A 17,729-nucleotide genomic window follows, 5' to 3' on the forward strand; every position below is an offset into this window, starting at 1 on the left:
GAAACTTCAGTCAAGTTCTTTTACCACTTTATACCTCAATGTTTTGACCATAAAAAGTTAATGATGAAAACTATAATAATAAACATTATTAAACCCATTAGAATGTAATGAGAATTAATTGCTACAATACATCTAAAATGTATGACTGTAAAATCAGTAATCATCATTATCATTTACTCAGGAGAAAAGGATAGTTACTCAGGTCATACTCAAAAAAATTAATTCTTTTTGGTCAGGAGGGCAAACAAAACTGGACATTATAACAATAGTGGGCAAAGAAATGTTATTAGGGGATATTTTAGAAACAAGAGTACTTATATCATTGTGACAACCATTTTAGCTCAATCAACTAAGATTTTAGGTTATGCAATAATCCTTTAACCCAGGATTGGTGGAACTCTAAAAACATCTATCCTAGATTTCACACTGATCAATAGTTAATACATCCCTCTATGTATGAGCAAGCTAAGTTCTAAAAGTCTGTTCATGTGAAGTCTTTTATTTACAAGTCAAAAGTGGTACCACATCAGCTATGGAGAAGACTTCTCTAGAAGGCAGACAAAACTGACTTGCATTTTCTCTGGTAAAAGTTTTAAAATACCAATGCAAGGTAGAAAGGATAAAATTTATAAGTAGATAGCATCTATATTGTTTAGCCTCATATGGTTCAAGGAAAAGATAATGGAAAATAGTTCACAAAAATAGGAAGAATTACTTTAAGTTTTATCCTAAAATATTTCCTATACCAAATTTTCTGTATGCGATATTAGGATTTTTAAAAATGCTTCTCAGAGTTACTTGGAGAAATGGGGTGTGTGTGTATGTGTGTGTGTGGGCACGCGCGCACGCGAGAGAGAGAGAGAGAGAGGGAGAGAGAGACAGAGAGAGAGAGAGAGACAGAGACAGAGACAGAGAGCGTGCATGTGTGCACATGTTCAATACAGGTCCCAACCCAAGAGCCAAGATCTATGACTCTTCCACATTTGGGGCCCAATGAAATATATAGTAGATATCAGTTTAGGAGATCAGAAATTTCAGAAAAGAAAGTCTTCTTTCCAACACCTATTTCTGCTATTTTTAACCGACCTTCCTCAAACAAGTGTAATGTTAGAGTGACTTTTCAAACATAAGTTGTGTGTATGCTTATGTGTCTGTATATGGTCGTATATATTTTTCTCCCTTAATTATGCAACAGAATAGCTCTCATGGTTGGATAATTCCTGAGCTAATTCCTGGTTGTTACATTTGACTGGAAGCAAGACTAGAAGGACAAATAATATGATGAAAAAATTGACATATTCAAGCACTTAATATTCAACATATTCTGTGCTGAATTCTTTAAATACGTTATTTATTTGATCCTCAAAAGAACCTTATGAGTGAGGCATTTTTATAACATCGGGAAAAAATTAACGAATCATTTTTAGATATGCAGATAATTGAGAAAACAATTGTTTAAAGCGACATCATTCTATAATTGTCCCATATTGCAAAATGTTAGATGTTCCCAAGTATGTAAATGTTCAAGTGCTGAATCAGTATATGAATTAAGGAAACATTTTGAAATTGTTGACCAAATTTACATTGTTTAAAATTGGATGATTGTATAAATTTGCTTCCTTTCTTCAAAAAGTACTACTTATATTACAGTGATTTGTTAGAAATAAATGTTAAATAAGGGGAAGTTTAGAGGAAAACGTCAAAAGAAACAAAATTATTTTATCCAGTTCTTATAATGACAGCAGAATACAACTCAAGTTGAAATTTAAGAACAGAAGCCCAATTTGGAATCGCATCACTGATGAACTACAATAGATTTTTATAATCAATTAAAACCCAAAAGTGAGTTAAAGAGCCTAAAAATTATTTCAGCTGCTTGATATGTTATAATATTCTGAGACCTCCAAACCAATGGCAAATACAGCTGTGTCCCTTTTTCTTTGCTATAATTACCATTAATATGAGATAACGACTATATTATACCATTTTCATCTTAGTCCAAAACTAATGGTAATTAGTGAAAAACTTTAAATCATGAAAAAGGAACATACAAATAGACTTTAATTTGATGGTTTTTATAGAGATTTAGTGAATATTATATACTAAGTAGTATAGAATTTGTCATATTTATTATGTGTTTTGTAATATTTGCAAAGGTACATTATTTCTTAACTATTATATTTTGATTACAAATTATAAATGAATAAAGTATACAGTCTTTTGAGTATATTAGCATGTTTCACTAAAATTGACTTTCTGCATATGCCCACACAATTTTAATACTTTTTTCTTTTTTGCATTGAAAGGTATATGACAAAAACAAATTTTCTTTAATGATAAGTTCAGTTTGTACTCTATGTATTAAAGATTAAACAGAGTAGTAAACACTCAGAAAGAAAATGATTATTTAGTTTGGGAAAGCAGAATTTTGAAGGTATTTTCTTTTAAATGTGTATACTTACTACATTAAAAATTATTTTTATTACAAAATATGCACACAAAAAATAATAATAAATGATGAAGTTAATAATTAAGTTGATTTTCCCTGTGTGGTTAAAAAATGAAGAATAAAATATACGTCTTAAAAAAAAACTTGGTTATATACATTTCAAAAGGTAACTTAAGAAATTAAACTCAAACTCATATTTATTGCAGCTTAAGGTACACATTATGGCCTTTAACTTAAATCTATTAATGTATAGAAGGCAAAAGCTGCAAAATCTTAGAGCAAAGATTTGAAGGAAAGGGTCTAGTATAAATAACTTAAACAACATTAAGCATCACACAAAAGTCAATTTAAGGTCTTACCATGAACTATTGGTGCCAAGAGCATCATGAAGACTAGTAGCTGTGATGGCCACATGGTTGTGTACTTGGGCGTGAGAGTGCCTCAAGAGCGAATGTTTCAAACGTGAAACAAAATAATTGTCTTTATAGTTTCTCCTGTATTCCAAGATTGATGATTTAAAAAAAAAAAATTCGAAATCGAAAAAGAAATATTCCTCAAAAACAGAAACACCAATATCCCAAATCGGAATCCTGCAATAAAAAAAAAGGGAGGGGGTTATTAAATATAGGTTTTCTTAATTCTTTGAAAGTTTATCTCCTGCTAGAACATGTTGTACCTCCTCACTTCATTTTAATAAAGAGTCATTATATATAGAAATGACTAATGACTAATAACCTAAAAAACATTATTTATGAATGTATTACCAGTGTTTATTTCTCAGATCCCAAAAGCACTGAAATAAATGATTCAGTCTCATTTACTACATTTAATATAATAAATACATCAATTTGTTAATAATTAATAATTAATTTGCATAATTTGTCAACATGTAGAATAGATTTGGGGTTTACTGTGTATAAACATTTTCCACAAATACAATTTTTACAAACTAGAATACTAAAAAAAATCATTCACTATCATTATTATGAGTTTAAAACAAAAATAGTTAAATGTATGTCTTACTTTCATTCCTGGCCCTGATATCTGTTCAGAAATTATTCTACATATTAACCGCATTACTATTCTAAGAGTCTTTGTAAATAAATCTGTGAAGATCATAGATTTATGTTAATTAATTATGCTCAAAGATAATTAATTTATTCGACAGAAGTTTACTGAGTGCCCACTGAAATACAAAGCACTGGGCTAGGAACACAGGATAGATCTCTGAATAAAACATGCAATCTACTTTCCAGGATCTCACAACTTAAGAAGAAAAATCTTGCTTAAAAGTGTTGAATATATATACATATGTATATGGAAAGCATTGAAAATTATAAGCATTAAAAACATTAAGCTGATATAGCTGCCTCTTCTTAAAAGTCTGCAAATATATATGTATATAAACATATATATATAACATATATATTACATATTATATATAATATATATTATAAATATATATAAATATATAATATATATATATTATATATATAAATATACAATATATATATATTATAGGACACAAAAATACTAAAGGAACATGACCCAAATTTTGAAAAATGTGTCTTTCACAGTCAGAACCTTTAGAATTGATCAATCAAGTATAATCCAGATCATTTTTTTCTTTTTCTTTCTCTCTCTCTCTTGCTCTCCTTTCTATTCTGGTGATTGATATATATTTAAAGTCATTTCATATTTTGAGTATAAATTTAAATTTTTTTCTGGAAAGAGACTTTCAAAATAAAGATAGTTTACTAAAGATATTAATAAGCTTCATTCTACCAAAATAAATTACAAAATATTTCTGAAGTATGTGCATTGATTATAGAACAAAATTACACAGATTGATCTTAATTTCTGGCATTGTTATTTATAGCATTGTAATTAACAGCACGTGTTCTGGAGCAAGACCACCCAATCTCAATTATTAACTCTACTAGTACTGTTACTTCATTGTTTATGCTTTCAGTGCCTCAGTTTCCTATCTGTTAATGGAAGGGAGGTGTGATACTACTTAATCCATATGGTTGTATGAACATTAAATGAGCTAAAATTTTTAATACTCAGTTATATATAACACAAAATCTGTACTGCCCAGAATAGTGTCTAGCATGGGATGAGCTATATGTCTTCACAATTATTATACATTTACTTCTCAATTTGAAGATCATTTGATAATTTAAAAATATTTACTGAGTCACTATTGTGTAGATAGGCTCCAAGACCATTAAATCTGGATATAACATATAAAAAAATTTTCTTTTTAATCTCAGTCATAAAAAGTGAAAATCATAATATATAATCTCATAATATTTTACTCTTAAAATATGAAAAGCATTGAAAAGAAAGTAACTGTGGTTGAGATGAAACAATGTAGAAAGGGGGATTTGTGAGGAAACATGGCGGAGTGAGAGATATCCTCAGATCTCTCCCCCTGAAACAACAATAAGCTGAACATCTAAAACTCAACAAAAAATACCCAAACTATACACCAGCATGTCTGAGCACATTAAGAGCTACCACAGGTCAGAACCCCAGATGATGGGTGGTAAACGGGGAGAAATAAAAAAGCTGACTCTTGTAGTGGCTGCAGCTCCCTGTAAGGGGAGGGAGAGGGAAAAGGGTGCAGCGACTTCCCTGATCAGCCTGCCTGGAAGTGCCCGAACTTCTAGCAGCCAGCAACAGGGCCCAGGCAGCAGGGCAGAAAGTAGAGAAGTGGGTCAGGACAGCAGAGAAACAATAGGTGATTTTTTACAGGCCCTGGTTTCAAACACTAGGTTGAGCTGCAGCCCCAAACCCCTCACCCAGATGGCCCCTCCCCCCATACTCTCCAAGACCGAACACTGGGAGCCGCAGGAGAATCTGAGCAAACGCTACTGAAACTGTTGCTAACACTGAGAGGGACTGAAACTGAGAGTCGCAAGTATGATTTAATATCTACGAGAAAATTAAAAAGACATATAGGATTTACATAAAGCAGGGATTCAAGAGGCTTAGATGCCATCTACTGGACACCAAAAAAAAAAAAGAGCCTTTCTTGCAGCAGGCTAAAGAGAGGACTTTATATAATAAATATTTCTGGAAAAACAATGGCATACACTTCCATTAATGCCCAGGCAAAGAAATAGTCCATTAAACATCATGAACAACAAAGGTGACAAGATATCTCAGAAAGAAAGAGAAAAATCTCCAGAAAATAAACTTACAGATATAGAAATATGAGACTTAAATGACAGAGAATTCAGGATGGTACTTCTGAAAAAAACTCGATGAGATCCAAAACAACTCAAATCAACAATTTCAGGAATTGAAAAAAACAACTAGATAAGCAAAGCAAATAGACTGAAATCCTCAAGAGGAACCAAATAGAACACATCGCAAGAGTTGGAAAATGAAAATAACAAGCTTAGGAAACAGAGTCAACCAAATAAAGGAAAGGATCAGTGATAGCAAATTCAGAAATCTAGAAATAAATCAGAAGGAAGGAGAGAGAAACCGAAGAATAAAAAATAATGAAAAAGGAATACAAGAGTTAACTAATACCATCAGAAGAAGAAACGCAAGATTAATGGGCATTACTAAAGGTGAGGAAAAGGAGCAGGGACTAGAAAGTATTTTAGAAAAATCGTGGACAAGAATTACCCAAATCTAAGGAATCAGCTGGAACTTGGAAATCAAGAAGTCAACAGAACACCCAAATATCTCAATGCAAAAAGGCCTTCACCAAGACACATTGTATTAAAATTATCAAATATCAATGACAAAGACACAATTCTCAGGGCAGCCTGGGAAAAGAAGATGGTAACATATAGAGGAAAGCCTTTTAGATTATCATTGGACTTCTCAGTGAAAATCTTATAAGCCAGAAAGGAATGGAATCAAACATTTAAACTATTAAGTGACAGGAACTATGAGCTTAGAATAATGTATCTGGCTAAGCTCTACTTTAGATATGAAGGAGAAATTAAGACCTTTTCAGACATACACAAATTGAGGGAATTCTCTACTATTAGGTCTGCACTACAGGGAATACTGAAAGGTGTCATCTCATCTAAAACAAAATAACAACAACAAAAAAATACATAATTAGGAGTAGAGTGACTAGACAAATAGAAACAAAGGAATGCACTCTTACTAAAAACAGGGCATTATAAGCTTAAATAATAAGAGAATTATTATAGCAAGATAATAATGAATATTCAACATACATAGGGACAAATTGAGATAACAATAACTGAAAAGGGGAGGATTCAAAGATCTAAGTTCACAAAGGGGAAAAGAAATAAGGCACACACAAAAGAAAATGGATGACCGTATATAAAACTATCCTTTTCATATTCATAATGGTAACCACATGCCAAAGATTCAGAACTGAAGTATATAAGATAAAACAAGAAGAACTAGAGGCAAAACCCACAAAAGCTGAACAAAATAAAGAAAACAGAAACACAAGGACAAGGAAGCGATGGAAACACCAAGTTACCAGAAAGCAAAAGGTAAAATGGCTATAAGGAGACCTCATATTTCAATAATCACCTTAAATGTAAATAGATTGAACTCACTGATAAAAAAGCACAGAGTTGTAAAATGAATCAAAAAAAAAAAAAAAAAACAAGCCAAACCATATGCTGCCTCCAGGAGACACATCTCAGCTCCAAAGACAAATATAAACTCAAAGTGAAAGGGAAGAAAATGATATTTTAAGCAAATGGCATTCAGTGAAAAGCAGGAGTAGTGGTACTAATATAGGATGAAATAGACTTCAAAATCAAAAAGGTAAAGAAAGATATGAAGGGACACTTCATAATGATAAAGGGAATCATGCACCAAGAAGACATAACACTTAATATCTATGCTCCCGAACAGGGAGCCCCGAAATATGTAAAGCAATGACTGACAGAACTAAAGGGAAAAACAGACCAAAAACACTATCATAGTAGGGGACCTATATACCCCACTGTCACATATGGACGAATCATCCAAACAAAAAATCAATAAGGAAATAACATCCTTAAATGACACATTAGACTGACTGGACATTATTGACATTTATAGAACCTTCCATCCCCAAACAACTGTTTATACATTCTTCTCTAGTGCACATAGAACATTCTCAAGAATCGACCACATACTGGGACACAGAGATAGACTCAACAAACATATGAAGGTTGAAATAATACAAACCATATTCTATGATCATAATCCTTTGAAACTAGAGATCAACTGCAAAAAGAAATCAGGAAGAATCACAAATACATTGAGATTAAACAATATGCTACTGAAGAATAACTGGGTCAGGATAGAAATAAAAAGGGAGAGGAAGAGATACATAGAAATGAATAATAAAGATAGAACATAATATCAAAACTTGTGGAACACAGTGAAAGGAATCATAAGAGGGAAGTTTATGTCATTGAAGGTCTATTTCTAAAAACAAGAATAAACCCAAATAAACAACTTAACGTTTCATCTTAGAAAACTAGAAGAGGATGAACAAATGAGGCCTAAAGTTGCAAAAGGAAAGATATCATCAAGATTAGAGCAGAAATAAATGAAATTGAAAAAAAAAAGAACAATAGAAAAAATAAATACAACAAGAAGTTAGGTAGTTTTGTTTAAGGACATATAAACTTTAGGTACCTAATCAAGAACTGCACTAGAAATACACTCCCTCCAAGCTTTGCCTAGGGTAACACACAAAACTGATTGCCATCACTATTATGTAATCTTTGATAAAAGATAGAAAAATTTTATAACATTCATGTGTTGATTTATTAATGAAAATTAGCATAAGTAATAAAGTATGTTTATAATATAAAGTATATTATAAACAAGACAAACATATTGAAAGTCCTTTTTCATGAAATCTCATATAGTTTTGGTATACATTGTTTGCCTACAGAATTCTCAAGGAGAATATGCATATCTAGATAACTGTGTTAGTAATTTCCCAAACATGTAAGTGAGAGTGATGAGTGGGGCATATAGCCTATCTCTCATTCTGAAGGAATAAAGGTAACAAAAGAATCTGACAAATGACAGGCATTTACTGATAGATATTCACGATCACTTGGCAATCTCTGCATAAGGCAGTAATTTACAATATCTCTAATCTTAAGGGAAAGCAACCTGCAAGGCCAATATTGTTTTTTCTCTTATAGTTGAGGAAACTGAGACAGAGAGGTATGCAAATTTGCCTAGCACCAGAATAGTAGGTCAACATGATTTTAAATCTGTTGCTGATATACACAAAAGAAAATCTGACAGATTTTTACTTTGTTTTTCTATAACATCTCACATAATATACTACATTTTGTGCAATACTTGAATTATTGATGAGCATACTTTTGGCATTCATATTGCACAGCAAGTGGTTTTAAGATGGTGATCACATTGTAGACTTATAGCTATACTCTTTCCATTTTGTCCTGTAGTGTTAGCACAGAGATTTGTACATAAAGAAGGCTAAATAAATTTTATTGGAGACAGAAATATATTTTCAAATTGACTTGTTAAATGCTTTATCTCTTTAGTGAGTTTTCTTTTTATAAGTAATTATTTTGTCATAACTAAATGAGTTCTTAATGCCTCTTCTTGGTTTTTATTCTCTTTGCATTTTGAAGACCTATGTTTCAGAAATGAGTTGAGTGAAAATCCCTTTTATATGAAAACTGGTTTGGTGAAATTAATGACAACACATAAATTAGAAAATAAATTATTCCAGAATGTGTTCTTTTTTCTTTTAATGTTAATATTCAAGGAGTAGGAGGTAATCTTTCATTAGGTTATAAGCAATCTTGTCTTTCAATTATTTTTAAAATTTATGTAGTTTAATTATTGGAATTTTATATATGTGCTCCCAAATTAGCCTATTTTGAGGGGACTATGGGTGAGAGGTACGCAGATTGTGAGGATGGAGTGTGAGAACATGTGACCCTCCTAAAATAATAGCTTCTATTCTAAATTTCTTTCCCCACCTCTATTTACAATAATCATGAAAATAAATTCCTATGTCCAAATCAAATGTAAAATATCTCATTAGAAGTAGCTTTATGCCCAGCTGCGATATCTTAAAATAAACCATTATTATAAATAATAGATACGTAATTTCTAGAGTGGCAAACAAAAGATAAAATATACATATGACATATTATTGAATTGTATACTTGAAACCTATATGATTTTACTAAACAATGTCACCACTATAAATTGAATAAAAAGATTCTAAGCTGCTGTCATTAAGGATTAAACATTGTATGTGTCAAAGCCATCAGAAACACCAAGAATGAAGGTACGACATAAACTCTGAAGTGAGAAAAGGCTTTTAAGTCCTCTCTCTTCAAGCTATGATCTGTATGACCACAGGAAGCTTATGCAAATTTTCTATACACTGATGTTCACATATGAAATTAATATTTATTCCACCAGGTAGTTACAACTTAAATAAAGAGTGTGTGTGTGTGTGTGTGTGTGTGTGTGTGTGTGTGTGTGTGTAAAATCTGTAGACTCCTGGCGAGAGTAGGCATTTAATAAGTAAGAAAAGTACTTGTTTACATTTAATGAAGGGTTTTATATTCCACTTGAGGATTACAAATGGCAAATGAGATTACATTTGGTGGTGAGCGGGACAGAAGAACATTTGATAGGAGTTTGTAAATGGCTAAATGAAAAAGGGGACAGAATCAGAAGGTACATCAGAAATACTATGCTTTTAGAAGATTAAATTGGTTGCAGTATATAGGAGATAATGGAGAGGAAAGAAAAATACCTTGGGCTAGCAGTGTCAGTAATAATATTTGCCAGTTATTATGGTAGGAGTTTACAGTCACCTACAAGTCCAGATTGTGATTTAAGATATAGAATATTTGAAGAAAGTCAAGACAACAGTTTTTCAAGTTGTAGAAATATCACAGTTATGTTTTGTCAGGATGAAAGGAAAAATAAATCAGGACAGAAAATAGAAGAAAAAAACAGGATGGGTACAAAGATAGAAAAAAAAGTTAAATCAAATTGGAAATAGGGATAAAACTACATTTCCACTAGAACTTTCATTCAAGTCTCCACTCCTCCACAAGTGAGAGAGAGAGAGGGAGAGAGAGGAAGAGGGAGAGGGAGAAGGAGAGGAAGAGGGAGAGGGAGAAGGAGAGGAAGAGGGAGAGGGAGAAGGAGAGGGAAAGGGAGAAGGAGAGAGCGAGGGAGAGGGAGAGGGAGAGGGAGAGGGAGAGAGAGAAGGAGAGGGAAAAGGGAGAAGGAGAGGGAGAGAGAGAGGGAGAGGGAGAGGGAAAGGGAGAAAGAGAGAGAGAGAGAGAGGGAGAGGGAGAGGGAGAGGGAGAGGGAGAATGCACGTGCAAAGAAAGACCTATTTAAATCAGTTATTTTTTTATAAACAACACTTTTCATGCAATGAAATGTTAAATCTTTAAACATTAGCTGAAACACTAACAATGAATATTTTTATTGCTTAAGTAAAACACATATCTCTTTAAAATTATAGTTCAAATATAATTTGATGCTACATTTAAAAACAAGTAGTCTAAGAAGGTACGTTTAATAAGAAAATTCTTTAGAGCAAAAGTCCCATCTAAATGTCTTTCAGATAATGCTATATTCTAATAAGTGCCTATTAATGTTTAGGAACAAATTTGTATTTAATGAACATGGCTATTTTTGGTTTTAGGACAGCATATCATTTAACCATGAAATAGATTGATGTTTTACACAGGATCATTTTCTTGTGAGATGTTTTTGAGTTAACCTCTTCCTGGAGATCCCACAAAGGATTTTATTGGAGTTCATTTCCAACAGGCTTTGATAAAGATAATATTTGCTGCCATCGATAAGTTCGATAGGAAATAAAATCTATTAGCCTGAAATTAAGCTAAGTATAAATAATTATGATAATGCAACTAGTTTGAAAAACAATTCAACTTCTTGAAATGAGATAATTAAAACTAAAACATTGATCACATACTCTCCATGTATACGATTTGTAAAATACATCTGATTTGAAAAATACTTTGCTCTTCAAAAATAAAAAGCACACATAAAAATCTCAATTTTCTATCATAAATATTAACTGCAGTGAGTTGAATACATATAGCTATTATTTAAGAAGATATTTAAAAATCAGCAATTACTTTACAATATGTAAAGTTCTATATTTCTAAGAGAAGTAGAAAGTAGTAAAGGCAAGCAAGCTACAGTTAAAAGTATTCAGGATATTACAGGTGTCTACTTCAAATTAAATTCTATTTGTAATAGGAACATGTGAATCTATTCCAAAGTCTACAGAGCACCAGTAAAACAATAGCTAACATTTATTGAGCCCTTACTATATCAGGCAATATTATAAGAGCTTTTCACATATTAAATCATTTAATTGATTTTACATATAAACATTGGTAAGCTTATAACCTCCAAAGAAAGGGGCTGCTGCTACTACTACTACTACTATTATTATTATTATTATTATTATTATTTATTATTATTATTATTATTATTATTATTATTATATCATCATCATCATCATCATTATTATTTTGTAACTGATAAATAAGGAAACTGAGGGACTAAGAGGTTAAAGTGCAAATTATGGTCACATAGCTACAAATGAAAGAGCCCAGATTTACAACTAAAGAGTCTAGATCCATGGTTTCTGTTTCCATTCATTAGAGCCTACTGCTTCTCATCAATTCTATTGACCAATGATTCTGCAGAATACCTACTATAAACTGAAAGTTTGTGTCCCCCAGAATTCATATGTTATATATTAATTCCCAAAGTGAAGGTGCTTGTAGGTAGTAGTTTTGGGAGGGAATTAGATTATAAGAGTGGTGACTTCATAAATGAAATTAGTGCCCTTATAAAAGAAACCCCAGAGAACTTTCCAGCCCCTTCTCCAATGTGAGGTTAAAGCAAGAAGACAACTATCTATAACTGAGAAAGTGGACCCTCACCAGAACCCAACCGGCTGTCTCCTTAATCTCGGACTTCCAGTCTCCAGAACTGTGGGAAATAAATAGCTGTTGTTTATTAGATGCTGTCTGTGGGACTTTTGGTATAGCAGCCTGTACGAGGACAACAATTTACATAAACATAAGGAATGTTTAAGTAGGTATGATTAGTCAGTTGAGTGGAATGAGATGAAGATCTAGGATACAGATATACACTGAAATAGTCAAGCAAGGTCTTCATTACCTTCCTTCTGAATAATTCCTATCTAGCATCACATATGTCCTGATGCATCTGAATGAATACCAATCACACATTTTACTCATGCTTGTTTAGGTGAGTGGCAAGAACACAGACTTCCTTAGGTGAGTTACCCAGGAATGATAATCTTGGAGGTGCTAGGAGCCAAGAAAATGCTTTTTAGATTATATAAAAAGTTGAAAACAACCAGGGAAAAAAATCTCCCAACTGAGATTTTTAAAGACTTCAAAATCTAATCCCAATCAGTATGACTATTAAATTTTATAATTAAAATAATTTTTCCAAAAAGGAAACTGAAATTACTTGGAATTATACTACGTAAAAGAAAATATATTTTCTAAGTAGAATTATTTGGGACTTTATCATACTTAGTTTAACTTCAAAAATCAAACTGACAATTAATCAAGCTACCTTCAAACCTTTTTTAATATTTGTTGAATTTTTATTATCTACAGAGGCTTTATGATTGGAATTGAATAGTACTGCCTTTTTATCCTTTTTGGTAATTTTATAACTGAAATTACCTGAAAACTTCATGACTGACAACCATGACAATGATATCTGGTATAACTTTATGTTATAAGTGAAGTTCCAAGGTATGATTTAAAACCAGCATAAACAGGGGAGGAAAAAACACGGTGTAGATGATAGAGGATTTGTTTATTCCTCTTGTGACCAAATTGAAGCTGTGAGAGAAACACAGAGCAAACAGCAAGGAAAGTTGCCTGAGATCTAGAAGAACAGAAGCACTACAACTAGGAAGAGAAATAATCAATCAACCTGCAATAGAAGAAGGTAGGATGGGGTGAAGACACAAGGCTGTCCAGTCCCAAGTGGCTGAGTAAGACTGAAGCTATGGCAGCAGCGGCAGCAGCTGCAGAGTTCTCTTAAAGGGGCTGTGTCCCCGAGCGGACTTTCACAGTGATGGACCTGCTTGGTCTGAGCATCAGCATCAGGTCAGCTGCTCAGGGAACATTGGGGACTTAAAGGGGGACACTGAGTTGTCGGAGTGAGAGCAGAGGAGATACATTCTCTGTACAGAAGTGCCCGCCGTATCCATTATTCCTTTGTTGAGCCCTCTCTCCGTCTTCCCAATGCATGTACTCAGTGCCACCATAGCTGAGACCTCATCGAACTGGATAACAGAGGTCTCTCTGCCCTGAAGACTCTCTGAAACTCGGCCTCTTCCAACTCACAGCCCCACCCAAGTCACATTCAAGTGTGTCTTTGCATAGTCAGGTAATTCTTGCTGAGCAGCTCCATGACTCACACTGGTGGCAGCTGGCCTTGGTTTCTCGTGTGGCCTTTTGAGGTAATCATAAGCACAGGATCAGTGGATTGCTTGCTAAATCTTAACCTTTGGCCCCTAAGGGGCCCAGAGTGGGGCTAAACGTGGCCGGCAGCTGAACCCTTCTCTGGACTCCACCACTGGACATCTACTATACAAAGCTGCACTAATAGGACCAGGAGACTTAGGAGCTTTGCTTAGTATATAGAAACAGACATGGAAAGGCAGCCAAAATGGGAAGATAAAGAAGCAGAAACCACATGAGAAAACAGAACAAAGATCCAGGAATAATGGAGTCAAACAATCTAACAGATGGAGAGTTCAAAACACTGGTTATAAAGATGCTCAGTGAAATTAGGGGAAGTATAGATGAATTCAGGGAGAACTTTAACAAAGAGATAAAACATAAAACTGGAAATGGAAATAATAAAAGGGAACCAGTCAGAAATAAAGAACATATTATCTGAGATGAAGAGTTTATTAGATGTAATTAACAGAGTGGATAAAGAAGGATCAAATGACAGATACAGAGAATAGGGAGGCCAAGGACACTCAATAATATAAGAATGGCAAGAAAAAAGAAACCAAGATTATAATAATAATTTAAGGAGCCTATTGGACACTATTAAAGGTAAAAATATCCATGTCATAGGGGTACCGGAAAGAAAACAAGATATTGAGCTATTTGAAGAAATGATGATGGAAAACTTTCCTCAGCTGGTGAAGGAAATAAACATATGACCCCAGGAAGCTCAGAGAGTCCCAAGAAAGAAGAACCCAAAGAGGCCCACACCAAGACACATCATAATTAAAATGCAAAAGGTTAAACACAAAGAGAGAATCTAAAAAGCAATAAGAGAAAAACAGTTTTAGTTACTTACAAGGGCACACCCATAAGCCTGGCAGCTGACTTCTCACAAGAAACTATGCAGGACAGAAGGGCTTGGCACAAACTATTTGACATGATGAAAATACAGAATCTATAACCGAGAATACTTAATCCAGCAAAGCTATCATTTAGAGTCAAAGGAGAGATAAAGAGCTTCCCAGACAAAAATAAGATAAGCGAATTTATCAACACCAAGCCAGTATTACAGGAAACATTGGAGGAACTTCTTTAAGAAGAAAAAACATATATCAAAAACAGAAATAGATTATGGTAATAACTACATTCCTATCAACAAGTACCTCAAATGGAAAAGAATAAAGTGCTCCAAACAAAAGACAGAGTGCTTGAATGAATAAGAAAACAAGACCCCTACAAGAAACTCACTTCATATTAAAAGACACACACAAACTAAAAGGAAGAGGATGGAAAAAGGTATTGCCTTGATGGACCTAGAGGGTATTGAGCTGACTGAAATGGGTCGCATAGAGAAAGACAAATATCACATGATTTTATGTACATGTTTAATCTAAAGAACAAAATCAACAACAGAAGCAAAACAACAGTGGGAAAAAAAAACTCATAGATACAGAGAATATTTTAAGGGAGTGGGGAATATTACATGGGAATGGGGTTGGAGGAACAGCAAAAAAAGCAGTACAAATAGATAGTTGCAGAATAGACATGGAGATATAGAGTGTAGCATGGGGATGATGGTTACCAATGTAATAAATTCATAAAGGAGAAGTGAGGTACTAGATTTAAGGGGGGTGATAGCTTTGTGTATTACGTGGATTTCTGATCACTATGCTGTACAAGTGAAACTAGTATATTATTGTATGCCAACTATAATTTTAAAAACTCATTGAATCATACAACATAAAAACAAGCAATTACTTGTCTATTATATTTTAATAAAGCCAGAAAAAAGATAAAACAACTAAATCGCATATTTTGTAAAATTCTATAATTTATCATTATTATTACAAGTAGCCTACAGTTGAGATTGTGAAAAAAGTTTCCAGAGCTGGGAACAGTAAACTTTAAATGTCAAATTAGATGACCAGAATTGTATCAAGTGACACTGTGGATTTACTACACTGAACTCAGAAACATCTCATTTCCTAATATTATTTCTCTGAAAATGATGACCATTACTAAATAACTGAAAAAAAAAAAAAAAGGCCTAGAATATGGAAACTCCAAGAATTAAATAGTGATATCAAATTCATTCTATTTCACTTCATCCAGGAATATAAGGGAAAAAAAAATACTGTATCTACTTACACATTCTCTGAAGACTTTCCAAATTGTGAGGAATGCATTGATGCTAAATCTCATTATAAGCTAGATGACTATATCGGAGTTTCACTGTGGTCAAGTTATCATTACTGGCCAGTCCCATTCATCTCTTACAGATAAACAATGTGACTTTAAATCCTCGATATTCACATTTCTTAAAAATTCCAATAGGTCTCTTTATTTTCAAAAGCAATTTAAACAAGTATTAATAAGATACGATAGAAAAATTTTAAAAATGTATAGCAGATAAGATCTAGAAATATTTCTGTTAGAAATTCCCTAAAGAAGATATCTGTACATTTTAAATATCTTGTTCTTGAAATTATAAAAGAAATGTATTGTCTTTTGTGGTTCACAAAGTATTCCAAGATAGCTTTCCTATATTTCATTTCTTGTTGTTCATGTTATCAGTAGCAACCATGCAGGAGAGAAAATACACATGTTTTGAAATTATCTCATCTCAGTAGGGTGCACCTGGATAGGTTTCAAATTAAACATCTTCCTTAATGGCCCATTATAGAGTATCAGTGCCTAAAATACCCAAAGGGAGTCAGGGGCTATTACTGCCAAGGGAGAGTTTCTAAGGTTGTAGCATATGATGCAATATTTCTGCTGTAACTTTACCCTGACTGGGAGTTTATTTAAATACATATTTATGGCTTTAAAATCAATAACTACCACAGTAAGTCTTAGCATAACTACAAGAAACAAATTAAAAATATAAGTGTATCAATACATTTTTATATGAATGGCTTAATAATTAGCACTTATAGGTAGTTACCAAATTATAAACTGGGTCATTTTACAACATAAATTTTAAAGATTGCTACTTTGACCCCAAAGTATATTTTCATGGAGAAGAAAAACAATAAAACCTAAAGTAAATATAATCTTTAGAGTAAAATGCATATAATTTAGCAGAAATAATAGTTATCATAATAGCTATTCTTCAGGGGTTCTTAATATGTGCTAATACATTGACAACATTTTCACTTTACATGCCTTATTTAAATTTACTCTAAGTATAATAATATAAAACGAGTATAAGATGTACCTATTGGCATTCCAGGTTTCAAGATTAAGAAGCCTATTTTCCCATCAAAAATGTCTCCTTGACTTCTAGCATTTTAATAGATAGACAAAATGGCAAACAGTGAATAAAAGGAAATCAGAATAAAACCATTCTTTTGTTAGATTGACCTTGTTTCTATTAGTCCCATGACGATAGTATTAAAAAAACAAACCAAAACAAAACTAAAAACTAAAAAGCACCAGTGACGTCCGGAGATAAGTAGGGAAAATTTTGAAGTGAAAGTATCTGAGTGGAAAATGAATCACTAAACAGGTTTGACTAATATATTTAAATACAGGATAATAAAGGATGTATTTAGAGAAAAAAGATATAAGCCAAGTCCTGTTTAGATTCCAATAATTAAAGAATTCTCTAACAGAAGTTGTGATACTTAATAATATACTTACTTATTTATATTTTATGTAAAAGTAAATACAACCACATGACAGTGTATAATTTCTGTTACATAATTCTTTAATATTTTTATCCAATAAATATTGCAACTCAAATTTTTATG

General features: G+C 32.7%; 1 protein-coding gene across 26 annotated transcripts in view; it reads right to left on the minus strand.

Annotated features, from left to right (window-relative positions):
• The window catches only part of ADGRL3 (adhesion G protein-coupled receptor L3), a 713,052-nt gene that overhangs the window by 458,196 nt on the left and 237,127 nt on the right, over positions 1-17,729 (minus strand). For all 26 annotated transcript variants that reach the window (XM_036226761.1, XM_036226753.1, XM_036226746.1 and 23 more), the window contains one exon: positions 2,809-3,039. In XM_036226761.1, coding sequence (XP_036082654.1) covers positions 2,809-2,863 — 55 coding nt within the window. In that variant the 5' untranslated portion in view covers positions 2,864-3,039. The remainder of the gene's footprint in view (positions 1-2,808; positions 3,040-17,729) is intronic.

The sequence above is a fragment of the Rousettus aegyptiacus genome, unplaced genomic scaffold (genome assembly GCF_014176215.1).
Source record: "Rousettus aegyptiacus isolate mRouAeg1 unplaced genomic scaffold, mRouAeg1.p scaffold_m13_p_10, whole genome shotgun sequence".
In the NCBI taxonomy this organism is placed as follows: domain Eukaryota; kingdom Metazoa; phylum Chordata; class Mammalia; order Chiroptera; family Pteropodidae; genus Rousettus; species Rousettus aegyptiacus.